This window comes from Syngnathus leptorhynchus, chromosome 7 (assembly GCF_054491065.1).
Source record: "Syngnathus leptorhynchus isolate UIUO chromosome 7, UIUO_Slep, whole genome shotgun sequence".
Lineage (NCBI taxonomy): Eukaryota > Metazoa > Chordata > Actinopteri > Syngnathiformes > Syngnathidae > Syngnathus > Syngnathus leptorhynchus.
In genome coordinates, this window is record NC_141201.1 from 2,537,061 (window position 1) to 2,552,278 (window position 15,218).

General features: G+C 44.9%; 3 protein-coding genes across 3 annotated transcripts; 1 reads left to right on the plus strand and 2 right to left on the minus strand.

Annotated features, from left to right (window-relative positions):
- Positions 1-538: 538 nt before the first annotated feature.
- On the minus strand, positions 539-3,100 carry LOC147054111 (uncharacterized). The gene is made up of 3 exons (XM_085917363.1): positions 2,169-3,100; positions 1,663-2,023; positions 539-1,344 (listed from the first exon to the last, which is right to left on the minus strand). The coding sequence occupies exons 1-3, from the start codon at positions 2,410-2,412 to the stop codon at positions 651-653; spliced, it is 1,299 nt and encodes a 432-aa protein (XP_085773489.1). The 5' UTR covers positions 2,413-3,100; the 3' UTR covers positions 539-650.
- On the plus strand, positions 2,864-9,541 carry capn5a (calpain 5a). Its single transcript, XM_085917346.1, has 14 exons — positions 2,864-3,020; positions 3,752-3,917; positions 4,384-4,515; positions 6,340-6,548; positions 6,624-6,816; positions 6,904-7,097; positions 7,165-7,242; positions 7,308-7,503; positions 7,589-7,711; positions 7,801-7,874; positions 7,962-8,084; positions 8,189-8,292; positions 8,366-8,502; positions 8,571-9,541. The coding sequence occupies exons 2-14, from the start codon at positions 3,762-3,764 to the stop codon at positions 8,742-8,744; spliced, it is 1,893 nt and encodes a 630-aa protein (XP_085773472.1). The 5' UTR covers positions 2,864-3,020; positions 3,752-3,761; the 3' UTR covers positions 8,745-9,541.
- On the minus strand, positions 4,783-5,751 carry ompa (olfactory marker protein a). The gene is made up of 2 exons (XM_085917384.1): positions 5,604-5,751; positions 4,783-5,214 (listed from the first exon to the last, which is right to left on the minus strand). The coding sequence occupies exons 1-2, from the start codon at positions 5,670-5,672 to the stop codon at positions 4,783-4,785; spliced, it is 501 nt and encodes a 166-aa protein (XP_085773510.1). The 5' UTR covers positions 5,673-5,751.
- Positions 9,542-15,218: the final 5,677 nt, after the last annotated feature.

Here is a 15,218-nt window from a genome sequence, read left to right on the forward strand (position 1 = left end):
AAATCAATATTAGACTCGGCTCTTAGCGTGATGCAGTGCAGTTTTACATGAAATTGATCTCAGAAGTTTCTTCTCACCGTTCATGATGTGATGAAAATAACACAGGTTATGAAAAATTACTCCAACACTGTAATGGGAAAAAAATATTTTCTATCTTCTGCTTGCTTCCAGATGTCTTTAATCCATTCCGTTGGTGTCCTTGTCTTCGTCTTGGTTTCTACCTAATCTCCAGCTGGTCCTTGTCCTCCTGCGGTCTTCAAAGATGTCACGCCAATGTGAGTGCGTGTTTCAAGAGCATTTGACTTCTTCCTCCTTCGTCTGCATGTGAGCAACTCATTCACTGTCACTGACCCATGTTACTGGCACACTACAACACTACAGGGGGTGTAATCAGACACACACATACGCACACACATTGTACACAAACACATGAGTCGATTTATTTTTTATTAAGTCAACAGCAAGATTCAGTTTTTTTTTTAGATTCTAATTTAGTCTAATGTGTTTGTACAAGAAATTGAATATTAAATATATTTAATTACATTTTAGTTTGAGAATTCCGATTCGTCATCTTAGTTTGTCTTTTAATTTGATTGATCGAATAGATAATAAGTGTCTCAAGAGTGTCTGACCTGATTTCAAACTGTATGTCAAAGAGTGTCTTTTGGGATGGGCGGGGTGTCCATGGGCCCCGCTGAGGCGGCGGCCATGATAGCGTTGAGGCGGTTTAGGGAGATTGAGCGCTGCTTCGTTCTTGCAGTGGGCCCCGGCTCGGGTTCGGGAAGGTGGCTGTAACGGCGGCCATCTTGGTCATACTGATAAACGCGGATGACCCGACTCAGACGGGGGCGAGAAAATGATTCTACTTCTTGGTTTTGATTTTCATTGTCTGATTGTGAAGACTGACTTATATCTTTATTTTCATCTCCATCATCCCTCCTATTCTTTCTTTCATCTTCTTCATCATTTCTGTCATCTTCATTTTGTTCCTTCTCGTTCTTCTCCATCCTCCCATCATAAGCAGGAACTTCATGTACTTCTTTCTTTTCCTCCATGCTTCTCCACCTCCTCCCCTCTTCACCTTTACTTCCTCCTTTCTCGTCATCCACGTGGTCGCAGGCTTCCAGGTAGGCGGTGGCGGCGGGATTGCTTTCCTTCTTCTCATCCTGGCTCCGTTTGTCCCGAAAACTTCTCTGAGGTTTGGCAGGTGGACACAAGGAGGATGATGATGATGATGGTGAGGGTGAGGATGGCGATGAAGGACAGTCGGTGAGCGTCATCATAGTAATTTCAGGGCGGCGTTGCCGTGGTGATCGCCGTCTCTTAATGATCGCCCTCAAACATCTGCAGGAACAAATGTCTCCAAGTTTGGATAGTTCTAATAAAAACTGCAAGTCACATTTTCCCTTGTTAGACGTCTAAAATAAGTCATACCTTTTGTAACAGTACAACACTGACATCTGCTGGTTGGTTTTGGGAATGTCTTGTATTTTTTTTACAGCAAATGTAGAAATGGCTTTGCAATCACGGTATGAGTGGATTAGTGGGCATAAAGTGAACTACACGTGGACTTAAAAAAAACTGTAAATGGACCTTGCATGCGGAGAAAATATGAGTTTTTATGAGTCAGTCTGATTTGACCGGTTGTAGATGAGGGCCCACCTGAGAAGAGGCGTCCTGCTCAGAGCTCCTGCGCTGAACCCAAACACAAAGGTGAGCAGCACCGCCGTCGTCACGGCTGCTACAAACACTTCATCAGAAACCGCTTCCTGTTTCCTCAGGGCTCTCCTGAACCTCGGACCACGTCCGCCATCTTTTGCTAGTATGCGTAGCTCGTAGGGGAACAGCGTGGACCCCCCGTCGTCATGCTGCAGCAGGCAGTAATACAAACCCTGGTGGAGGTCGCTCAGATTGTGGATCACCAGACTGCCGTCCTGGCGCAAGTGGACCGGGTTCAGTTCTGTGTGGAGGTCAGGTGAGTGGAAGGGTCCGAAGGGGGTGTGCCAGTACATTACTACGCCTGCTGGCCAAAGAATAATAAAAAGATCAGTCAAATTGAACTAAGTGCTGGTTGGTGACCTTTTGACCCATAATTGTGTTTGTTTTTGACCCAAATGTTTTTAAAGTGTGCAATACAAAAATAGGTGTTGACTTGGTAGGTCACTAACCCGCCTTGCCGCCATCGCCGCACTTGATAGTCACCACCGATTGTGGCTGAGCGTCTAACCCGATGGTGGGCGCCACCATCAGGATGTCGGGGCGTCCTGATACCCCGGGACAGGTCGACACAGCCAGGAATGTTATGATCATGAAGCAGCAGACCAACATTCCAAAGCTGGAATCGTCCATTTTGATTTTACTGAAGATAATGTTGGTACAAGTGGATGAATACATTTGTATTGATTCAGTCATGTGAATGAAATTAGAGTGGCCAGCAATAAAAGATCATCACATAAAAAAAGAATACTTACATATATACAAATTGAATATTATATATTTGTTTTTACCTGGTCTTGACAGGTGTGTGAGTCTGTCTCCAGCTAGAAACATGCAAGTGTAAAGTGCAACTCTCTCACATGACACATAAAGATGAAGATGTTAAAGATTAATATCTGTGAATGTCAGAGTTGTCAAATCCAAGCCCAGAAATTGAACTCCTTGCCAGAGTTTGGCTTTAGCCACAGATGCTTGTACCAACCAGCAGGTAAACGAGCTAAATCAAAAACCCCAACTTTTCCATCAGTTAAAATGGTCCAAATGTTGCTTTCCGCCAATTGCGGTAGCTATAAACTACATTACCCACAATGCACCGTGCGACCCCGAGGTCTGCAAGTGCCTTATTTTGACAAGATAGTCAGTCCATGAACGCACCACCAAGTGGTGACTCCCTGATGTTGGCTCTTGGGTGAGAGCAACGCTCAAACCTCATCGTCTTCATCACATAAAAAAAGAAGACAAAAAGTTTTCCTGGTAGCGAAGACGAGAAGAACCACAGCTGACGTCACAGCCACATTTTTGAGGTAAGCGCCCAGTTTTAGCTAACTTTTAAAGTTTTTTTTTTTTTACATCTGGACGGTTGATTTAAATGTCTTTTCTTTGCCTTGTGTGAGTTTGGTTTCACTTCATTTCACTTTGAAGCTAATTAAGTTGGATAATAGATGTTAACATCGAGGAAATAAATGTCAAAAGAATGTGGCAAATCGTAAAAAAAGTTTGATCGATTAGTTCGCGTAAATAAGACTACTTCCAACACGAGATTTCAAATTAAAAGCAACAACTTGGCGTGACATGCGCTACTTTTGTTTAATCATTTCATCGGAAGGTCCTTGAAGACACCACAAATTAGAGTAAACAAAAACATGTATTTGGGCTCAGATCTTTAATCTCAATTAGTTTTGTTACCGGGTTAAATAAAAGAGAAAACTAAACTGCTTTTGAGTTCCGTTTATTTTGTAAATGGATTTATTTTCTGAACTTCCCTTTTGGCTGCCATCTTCCTGTGTTTGGTTTGACATGTCTCCAAACCACTTGAGAGGCAAAAAAAAAAAGTTCCTTTTTTTGTAATCACGTGAATTAAAAGGTTTGCAAAAGTTCTATTTTGGTGTCATGTGGTCCCAAAAAAGGTCACACATGATATCTGAACATCTGTACAGTGGGAGGTGGCCACGCCTTCTATCTCCATGTCTTGGTTTCTTCACAAACTGTATATTATTATATTATATTTGTTCCTAATTACTGATGTATCTCACAGAAGCGTCAGGATGGTGGTAGCTTATGAGGGCCAATCATTCACCTCCCTGCGAAATCAGTGTCGGCGAAACCGCCGCTTGTTTGAAGACCCCCTGTTCCCCGCCACAGACCAATCTCTCTTCTACCAGGCCAACCGCATCGGCAACATCATCTGGAAGAGGCCGCAGGTACCACTTTAACTTTTTTCAAAGGACAAGCTAGACGCGGGGAGTGAGTGAGTGTGTGTGTGTTTGTGGTTTTTCGATATTCTCTCATTTGGCTGCCAGCTTTGAGGCTCCCTGTGGTTCACGAAACATAATCAGAGGGTGTTACCTTGTTCTGTTCCTCTGTTCCTTGCTGTGTTTCCTTTTCCTATGTTTCCTTGTATGATTCCTCAGTGTGTTCTTTCTTCCAATAACCTTTCTCACGTGGTCTTGGTATTTGCTCGCTGTGTTGTTTCCGCGTTAATATCCTCCTGTGTTTCCGTCTGGAGCTTTGATTGATTGCCGATGAAGTGCATTTAGAAAGCACGTGTGTGTTTACTTAATGTAGGTTGGTTGAATGGCGGCGCCGCCCTGCTGCCGCCTACTAAAATGACATCCTTGTCCGAGCTTAACTAAACAATTAGCTTCATACTGACTTTTGTTTGAGCAGGAGTTATGTCAAGAGCCGCACCTCTTTGTGGACGGCCTGAGTGCCCACGACCTCCACCAAGGCCAGCTGGGAAACTGTTGGTTCGTGGCAGCCTGCTCTACCCTGGCGACCCAAGATGGTCTTTGGCAGAAGGTCAGCCATCTTGTTTGTTTACATGCACAACCTCACCTCCATGATTGCTAACATGGTACACAGGCAGGGATGAGAATTTTCCATCAATTTTTCAGACCAAAACAAATCCGTTGGGGGAGCAAAAGATTGTCGGCGACGATAGCATGACATTATTAATCCAAATAAAATACAGTCGTGCATAGATAAAGATTTATTTCTAGCGTTCTATACACAAGCTATCAATTCTATGAGACAACTGTTTCCATTTGACTGCCCGGAACGTGAAATTCATTCCTGTGAGGAAAAAGCAAGCGAGCACCGCAACTCTGCCGCCTCGGCGCCATCTTTGAAGGCAAACAGGAAGTACATGACCTTGCGGACCTTGGCTAGCTCGGCGATCCTCTCGCCAAACTCCTGCATGTCGGCCTCCAACCACTTAAGGCCGCAGCCGTTTGGGTCGTCGGCGTTGCGCCAGAAGGTGCCAACGGGCTCCAGGAGCTGGCGCGTCATCAAGTGGGTGAGGTCGGGCGTCCAGTGCTGCGAGATACCCGTGATGGTGACGCGCCCGTGCCCGCCTAGAGATACATTCCAGCGACGGAAACTCAGGTCCTGCCGCCTGAAGTCTAGCCGGTAGACGGCCTCGTGGGGCAGCAGCAGCCGCTCGCCGTCTTGACGCTTTTGGCCCGAGCACTGAAGCGACGACACGCGCAGACGCATCTTCTGTGGGATCACGGCGACCTCTTTAACCACCAGACTTGTTTCATCTCTGTCAAATGAGCTAAGGAGCTTCATTTAGCCAAAGTAGTGCTTTGGCACCATCTTATGGCAGTTCTCTGCAATTATAAACCTTTTTTAGGGGGAGTGTCAATTTGGATTTTGCTATATCTGGCAGGGTCAATAAGTAAAATAATGAAGATATGATTACACCAAGGTACTACATTTTTAAAAAAAAATATTATTATTTAAAATATTTTTAAATATTTAGCAAAATGACTAAATTAAGGCATTATTTAATATTGATTGCAATATTAAGTCAAATAAAATGTTAAAGTTATGCGCATTTTGCATTATTTATTCATTATTGCTTGTATCTGAGCTTGAGCTCTCACCTCCGTCAGCGCCACATCCTCTTTAAATTCCAGCACCACGTTGTCGGACGCCGCTCCCGTTTCCTCCATGTCCTGCACCCGTCCTCTCCTCTCCTCTCTGGATGGATAAATAGTTATGAATGGATGAGTAGATGTTTTGACGGGTGGATAGACGGATGTTATGAGGCATCGCTCACGGACTCTCTGCTTTTTGTTTCTCTCCACATTGGCCCCTCCCACTTAGCATTTCCACAGCTATTTCCATCACACGTACACGCACACACACACAACCACACACACACAGGCCTGTCGGCAACATTTATTGATTGACCCTCACATTAGCAGAGAGGACATAACATCAATGTTTTGGTCAAGTTATGTAACTATTGACACAATAGTCCCCCCCCAAAAAAAGATGAATTTGCAGCGTTCAAGAAAGAAGGAGGAAGTCAGGTGTGTGTGCGCGCGTGTGTTGTTGTCAGGCAACAGGTGGCGCCGATGACGTACAGGAGGGAACTCTGGGAGTTTCCCGGCGCCTCCAGAGGCCGTCTCTACTCAATGGATCACTTATTTCTTTATTTATATCAATCTGAGTGTGTGTGCGCATGTCCGTTTCAGTGAACATGTGTCACCGTGTCACTCAAGGCCGTGCAGAGAAATTTACCAGCAAACCTCGCACGTTCATGGCATTTGTGCAATTGTCTTGTTTTTTTATTTGTTCTGAGGCCACAGCTACGTCTAATTTCATCTGTGCCAGGTCATTCCCGACTGGAAGGACCAAGAGTGGGACCAGAGCCACCCGGAGTTGTACGCCGGCATCTTCCACTTCCGCTTCTGGAGGTTCGGCGAGTGGGTGGACGTGGTGATCGACGACCGGCTGCCCACACTCAACGGTAATCTGGTCTACTGCCGCTCCAACGACCCCAACGAGTTCTGGAGCGCCTTGGTGGAGAAGGCCTACGCTAAGTATGCAAGCTCGCACCCACTTCTTGTTAGCATTGTGGACAAAGGTTTTGGGACAGTCCTTGGTTGTCATTTCAGGACGTGCGGCTGCTACGAGGCGTTGAACGGCGGCAATACGGCGGACGCGCTGGTGGACTTCACGGGCGGCGTGTCGCAGTCCATATGCGTGAGTGAAAGCGACGCTAAGGACAACGTGGAGACGCAAGCCGAGCTCTTCAGGCGAGTGCTCAAAGTCCATGAGAGGGGAGGGCTCATCAGCGCCTCTGTAGCGGTGAGCCATTCATGATCCATATTTTTTTGGGGGAAAGTTTCATGCATGACTTGTTGATGGAGCTAACAAGATTGCGATGGCCCTTAGGCGAGCAGCTCATCCGACATGGAGGCCCGCATGCCTAACGGCCTGGTCAAAGGTCACGCCTACGCCGTGACGGACGTGCGACGCGTACGACTCGGTCACGGTTTCCTGGCCTTTTTCAAGTCCAATAAACTCGAAATGATCCGCCTGAGGAACCCTTGGGGCCGCAGCGAGTGGAGCGGACCCTGGAGCGACAGGTGACCAACCTCAAACTTTGAAGGTCATTGAAGATGAATACGTGACAACAAGCGATTGCGTTCACAGTTCAGAAGAGTGGAAGAAGGTCAGTAGCCGTGAACGCGAGAACCTCGGCGTCGTGGTGCAAAACGACGGAGAGTTCTGGTGAGTTTCCGTGCCGCGTGGTACCGTGAACTCGCTTATTGACGTCCCGGTTCGTCTCCGTTCAGGATGACGTTCAGCGACTTCATCTCCAACTTCACAGACCTCATTCTGTGCCGCATGATCAACACGTCTTACCTGAGCTTCCACAAAACCTGGGAGGAGGTGACGTCGCGCGCCTCCTGGAGTCGTCATGACGACGAGCTGAAGAACCGGGCCGGCGGCTGCGCCAACAATAAGCAGACCTTCCTCCAAAACCCTCAGGTGCTCCTCACCTCTTTTCATTCTCTCCCAGTCAACAAATGAGACTCGATTGTTCATTTTGTGCCTGCGTGTTTTTGCGCGGTAGTACATCTTTGACGTGACCAAGAACGAGGACGAGGCTCTCGTCTGTCTGCAGCAGAGAGACCGCAGGGCCTCGCTGAAGGAAGGACGAGGAGAGAACCTGGCCATCGGCTTTGAAATCTACAAGGTCACAGACACTAATCGGACAAAATCGATTTACTGTCAAATTTGCCGTCGATGACATTTTATAGCGTGTTCCTCATTGTGTGCGTTCAGGTGGAGTTGAACCGCAAGTACCGTATGCACGCTCCTCAGCAGAAGGCGGCCGGCTGCACCTACAGCAATGCCAGGTTTGGAAGCAAAGCTCATGTGGAGAGTTGATTATAAAATTGTTGGACAAAATGGTTTGAAAGATTTTGAATCGATGTTTTCTATAGGTCTGTGTTCCTGCGGGTTGACCTGAAGGAGGGCCGCTACGTCATCCTGCCGACCACCTTCGAGCCCAACCTGGAGGGAAACTTCCTGTTGCGCATCTTCACCGATGTGCCGTCACACTGCAGGTAACAAACGCTAACAATGCTCATTTTTTTTGGGTTTTGAATATCATACCAGCATGTTTGTCATTCATAATTCTGAAATTAATCAAGCAACTCACTAACGGCAGGGAGCTGCGTGAAGATCAGCCACCTCGCACCTGTTGGACGGGTTTGTGTGGTTACCCATCGTTGGTCTCGCAAGTACATGTCATCGAAGGCAACGCACTGACTGGTGAGATTGCACTGTCACCTCACCGGTTGATTTTTCTTTGAATTATTTATTATTCTTAATTATCCGTGTGCAGGTAACAACACGTACGTGACCGTTCACTGCGAAGGAGACACCATTCGCTCCGCCATCAACGAGGAGACTCGCAATCCCAACTTTGACACCAAGGGGATCTTCTACCGGAAGAAAAGCGGCGACTCGATTGTCGTCAAGGTGTGTGTTCATATTTGTGCTACCAAAAAAGTGCTCATGCAAAGTGTTGACGTTGTGCCGGTGGGCAGGTGTACAACCGGAACAGGTTGATGGACTCGTTCCTGGGCGAGTTGACGCTGTCCACAGAGGCGGGCGACATCAGCAAGAGGATGCAACTGCGGAACAAAAGCGGCCAGCCGCTGGAGCACCTCGGAACCCTCAGCGTCGTGGTGGTGAGCAGCTCCGTGCTCACCAGCTTCTGAGACGGTGCACTTTAGGCTTCTCCTCTGTTACATTTCTTTCCAGTTTGATGGTATTAGTTCATTTGAATACTTTAAAAAAATATATATTATTATTATTTTGTTTTGTTACAGGTTTACTTTTTCATATTTATTTCATTTCTACAAATAACCCTAACCCAGGGGTCGGCAGTTACTTCAAAAAAATTCAGACAATGGCATTGTGAGCCATTGCTTTTTATTTTTCCCTAGTTTTGAAACCTAGTTTGAAACCCTAACCATGTTTTAAAACCCTATTCGGAAACCCTAACCCTAGTTTGAAACCCTAATTAGCGATCCTAAAACTGGTTTTATTTTCATTTCATTTATTTTTTCTTTGTTTTTTTTATTCTGATATAATATTCTATTTTTCTATGAAATCAATTTTTCAAAACCTTTTTTGTGTCATTTTGAATATTTATATGACATTTTCATTTATATAAAATTTGTCATTCAATTAGTATTTCATTTCATTTTAATTATATTTTTGTTGCTTTGAAACACAGTGTTGTACAGCTTACAAAAGATAACTGATATGATTTATTGTTTCTATCAGCATTTGTTTTGTTTACATTCATTACTTTTGTCATTCAAGCAAACATGAATTTGAGCAGGGACGTGTGGTCAGAGGAGGCAGGGGAGGAAATAACGTGTCAGCATATATACACCCAAATATTGTTATCCAATATATCTACTGCAATTTCATTATTAGATTGCTGGTTTGAAATGTACTTTTATTATCATTGTTATTATTATTATTATTATTTTAATAAACATATATGTTAAAACTTGTCTGGTGTTTTATTCCAAACTTTTTCCCTAATAAAGTGGCCTGTGATTAAGTACATCTGAAAATGGTGGTGTACCTAATGAAATGTCCGAGTGACGTCACAGATCAAACAGCCAATCAGAAAGTGGGGGTGAGGGCGGGTGTGGCACTTTTCACTTTCATTTAAACTTTGACTATGATTTTTCCCTAATGAAGTGGCCTGTGATTAGGTACACCTCATAATGGTGGCGTACCTAATAGAGTGTCCGAAGACGTCACGCATCAAACAGCCAATTAGAAAGTAGGGGTGAGGGCGGGTGTGGCACTTTTCACTTTCATTTAAGCTTTGACCATGACTTTTCCCTAATGAAGTGGCCTGTGGTTAGGTACACCTGAAAATGGCGGTGTACCTAATGGGTGTCCGAATGACGTCACAGATCAACCAGCCAATCAGAAAGTGGGGGGTTGTTTGGGTGTGGCACTTTTCACTTTCATTTAAACTTTGACCATGATTTTTCCCTAATGAAGTGGCCTGTGATTAGGTACACCTCAAAATGGCGGCATACGTAATGGAGTGTCCGAGTGACGTGACAAATCAACCAGCCAATCAGAAAGTGGGGGGTTGTTTGGGTGTGGCACTTTTCACTTTCATTTAAATTTTGACCATGATTTTTCCCTAATGAAGTGGCCTGTGATTAGGTACACCTGAAAATGGCGGTGTACCTAATGGAGTGTCCTTGTGACGTCACAGATCAACCAGCCAATCAGAAAGTGGGGGGTTGTTTGGGTGTGGCACTTTTCACTTTCATTTAAACTTTGACCATGATTTTTCCCTAATGAAGTGGCCTGTGATTAGGTACACCTGAAAATGGCGGCATACGTAATGGAGTGTCCGAGTGACGTGACAAATCAACCAGCCAATCAGAAAGTGGGGGGTTGTTTGGGTGTGGCACTTTTCACTTTCATTTAAATTTTGACCATGATTTTTCCCTAATGAAGTGGCCTGTGATTAGGTACACCTGAAAATGGCGGTGTACCTAATGGAGTGTCCTTGTGACGTCACAGATCAACCAGCCAATCAGAAAGTGGGGGGTTGTTTGGGTGTGGCACTTTTCACTTTCATTTAAATTTTGACCATGATTTTTCCCTAATGAAGTGGCCTGTGATTAGGTACACCTGAAAATGGCGGTGTACCTAATGGAGTGTCCTTGTGACGTCACAGATCAACCAGCCAATCAGAAAGTGGGGGGTTGTTTGGGTGTGGCACTTTTCACTTTCATTTAAATTTTGACCATGATTTTTCCCTAATGAAGTGGCCTGTGATTAGGTACACCTGAAAATGGCGGTGTACCTAATGGAGTGTCCTTGTGACGTCACAGATCAACCAGCCAATCAGAAAGTGGGGGGTTGTTTGGGTGTGGCACTTTTCACTTTCATTTAAATTTTGACCATGATTTTTCCCTAATGAAGTGGCCTGTGATTAGGTACACCTGAAAATGGCGGTGTACCTAATGGAGTGTCCTTGTGACGTCACAGATCAACCAGCCAATCGGAAAGTGGGGGGTTGTTTGGGTGTGGCACTTTTCACTTTCATTTAAATTTTGACCATGATTTTTCCCTAATGAAGTGGCCTGTGATTAGGTACACCTGAAAATGGCGGTGTACCTAATGGAGTGTCCTTGTGACGTCACAGATCAACCAGCCAATCAGAAAGTGGGGGGTTGTTTGGGTGTGGCACTTTTCACTTTCATTTAAACTTTGACCATGATTTTTCCCTAATGAAGTGGCCTGTGATTAGGTACACCTCAAAATGGCGGCATACGTAATGGAGTGTCCGAGTGACGTGACAAATCAACCAGCCAATCAGAAAGTGGGGGGTTGTTTGGGTGTGGCACTTTTCACTTTCATTTAAATTTTGACCATGATTTTTCCCTAATGAAGTGGCCTGTGATTAGGTACACCTGAAAATGGCGGTGTACCTAATGGAGTGTCCTTGTGACGTCACAGATCAACCAGCCAATCAGAAAGTGGGGGGTTGTTTGGGTGTGGCACTTTTCACTTTCATTTAAATTTTGACCATGATTTTTCCCTAATGAAGTGGCCTGTGATTAGGTACACCTGAAAATGGCGGTGTACCTAATGGAGTGTCCTTGTGACGTCACAGATCAACCAGCCAATCAGAAAGTGGGGGGTTGTTTGGGTGTGGCACTTTTCACTTTCATTTAAATTTTGACCATGATTTTTCCCTAATGAAGTGGCCTGTGATTAGGTACACCTGAAAATGGCGGTGTACCTAATGGAGTGTCCTTGTGACGTCACAGATCAACCAGCCAATCAGAAAGTGGGGGGTTGTTTGGGTGTGGCACTTTTCACTTTCATTTAAATTTTGACCATGATTTTTCCCTAATGAAGTGGCCTGTGATTAGGTACACCTGAAAATGGCGGTGTACCTAATGGAGTGTCCTTGTGACGTCACAGATCAACCAGCCAATCAGAAAGTGGGGGGTTGTTTGGGTGTGGCACTTTTCACTTTCATTTAAATTTTGACCATGATTTTTCCCTAATGAAGTGGCCTGTGATTAGGTACACCTGAAAATGGCGGTGTACCTAATGGAGTGTCCTTGTGACGTCACAGATCAACCAGCCAATCAGAAAGTGGGGGGTTGTTTGGGTGTGGCACTTTTCACTTTCATTTAAATTTTGACCATGATTTTTCCCTAATGAAGTGGCCTGTGATTAGGTACACCTGAAAATGGCGGTGTACCTAATGGAGTGTCCTTGTGACGTCACAGATCAACCAGCCAATCGGAAAGTGGGGGGTTGTTTGGGTGTGGCACTTTTCACTTTCATTTAAATTTTGACCATGATTTTTCCCTAATGAAGTGGCCTGTGATTAGGTACACCTGAAAATGGCGGTGTACCTAATGGAGTGTCCTTGTGACGTCACAGATCAACCAGCCAATCAGAAAGTGGGGGGTTGTTTGGGTGTGGCACTTTTCACTTTCATTTAAATTTTGACCATGATTTTTCCCTAATGAAGTGGCCTGTGATTAGGTACACCTGAAAATGGCGGTGTACCTAATGGAGTGTCCTTGTGACGTCACAGATCAACCAGCCAATCAGAAAGTGGGGGGTTGTTTGGGTGTGGCACTTTTCACTTTCATTTAAATTTTGACCATGATTTTTCCCTAATGAAGTGGCCTGTGATTAGGTACACCTGAAAATGGCGGTGTACCTAATGGAGTGTCCTTGTGACGTCACAGATCAACCAGCCAATCAGAAAGTGGGGGGTTGTTTGGGTGTGGCACTTTTCACTTTCATTTAAATTTTGACCATGATTTTTCCCTAATGAAGTGGCCTGTGATTAGGTACACCTGAAAATGGCGGTGTACCTAATGGAGTGTCCTTGTGACGTCACAGATCAACCAGCCAATCAGAAAGTGGGGGGTTGTTTGGGTGTGGCACTTTTCACTTTCATTTAAATTTTGACCATGATTTTTCCCTAATGAAGTGGCCTGTGATTAGGTACACCTGAAAATGGCGGTGTACCTAATGGAGTGTCCTTGTGACGTCACAGATCAACCAGCCAATCAGAAAGTGGGGGGTTGTTTGGGTGTGGCACTTTTCACTTTCATTTAAATTTTGACCATCATTTTTCCCTAATGAAGTGGCCTGTGATTAGGTACACCTGAAAATGGCGGTGTACCTAATGGAGTGTCCTTGTGACGTCACAGATCAACCAGCCAATCAGAAAGTGGGGGGTTGTTTGGGTGTGGCACTTTTCACTTTCATTTAAATTTTGACCATGATTTTTCCCTAATGAAGTGGCCTGTGATTAGGTACACCTGAAAATGGCGGTGTACCTAATGGAGTGTCCTTGTGACGTCACAGATCAACCAGCCAATCGGAAAGTGGGGGGTTGTTTGGGTGTGGCACTTTTCACTTTCATTTAAATTTTGACCATGATTTTTCCCTAATGAAGTGGCCTGTGATTAGGTACACCTGAAAATGGCGGTGTACCTAATGGAGTGTCCTTGTGACGTCACAGATCAACCAGCCAATCAGAAAGTGGGGGGTTGTTTGGGTGTGGCACTTTTCACTTTCATTTAAATTTTGACCATGATTTTTCCCTAATGAAGTGGCCTGTGATTAGGTACACCTGAAAATGGCGGTGTACCTAATGGAGTGTCCTTGTGACGTCACAGATCAACCAGCCAATCAGAAAGTGGGGGGTTGTTTGGGTGTGGCACTTTTCACTTTCATTTAAATTTTGACCATGATTTTTCCCTAATGAAGTGGCCTGTGATTAGGTACACCTGAAAATGGCGGTGTACCTAATGGAGTGTCCTTGTGACGTCACAGATCAACCAGCCAATCGGAAAGTGGGGGGTTGTTTGGGTGTGGCACTTTTCACTTTCATTTAAATTTTGACCATGATTTTTCCCTAATGAAGTGGCCTGTGATTAGGTACACCTGAAAATGGCGGTGTACCTAATGGAGTGTCCTTGTGACGTCACAGATCAACCAGCCAATCGGAAAGTGGGGGGTTGTTTGGGTGTGGCACTTTTCACTTTCATTTAAATTTTGACCATGATTTTTCCCTAATGAAGTGGCCTGTGATTAGGTACACCTGAAAATGGCGGTGTACCTAATGGAGTGTCCTTGTGACGTCACAGATCAACCAGCCAATCAGAAAGTGGGGGGTTGTTTGGGTGTGGCACTTTTCACTTTCATTTAAATTTTGACCATGATTTTTCCCTAATGAAGTGGCCTGTGATTAGGTACACCTGAAAATGGCGGTGTACCTAATGGAGTGTCCTTGTGACGTCACAGATCAACCAGCCAATCAGAAAGTGGGGGGTTGTTTGGGTGTGGCACTTTTCACTTTCATTTAAATTTTGACCATGATTTTTCCCTAATGAAGTGGCCTGTGATTAGGTACACCTGAAAATGGCGGTGTACCTAATGGAGTGTCCTTGTGACGTCACAGATCAACCAGCCAATCAGAAAGTGGGGGGTTGTTTGGGTGTGGCACTTTTCACTTTCATTTAAATTTTGACCATGATTTTTCCCTAATGAAGTGGCCTGTGATTAGGTACACCTGAAAATGGCGGTGTACCTAATGGAGTGTCCTTGTGACGTCACAGATCAACCAGCCAATCGGAAAGTGGGGGGTTGTTTGGGTGTGGCACTTTTCACTTTCATTTAAATTTTGACCATGATTTTTCCCTAATGAAGTGGCCTGTGATTAGGTACACCTGAAAATGGCGGTGTACCTAATGGAGTGTCCTTGTGACGTCACAGATCAAACAGCCAATCAGAAAGTGGGGGGTTGTTTGGGTGTGGCACTTTTCACTTTCATTTAAATTTTGACCATGATTTTTCCCTAATGAAGTGGCCTGTGATTAGGTACACCTGAAAATGGCGGTGTACCTAATGGAGTGTCCTTGTGACGTCACAGATCAACCAGCCAATCGGAAAGTGGGGGGTTGTTTGGGTGTGGCACTTTTCACTTTCATTTAAATTTTGACCATGATTTTTCCCTAATGAAGTGGCCTGTGATTAGGTACACCTGAAAATGGCGGTGTACCTAATGGAGTGTCCTTGTGACGTCACAGATCAACCAGCCAATCGGAAAGTGGGGGGTTGTTTGGGTGTGGCACTTTTCACTTTCATTTAAATTTTGACCA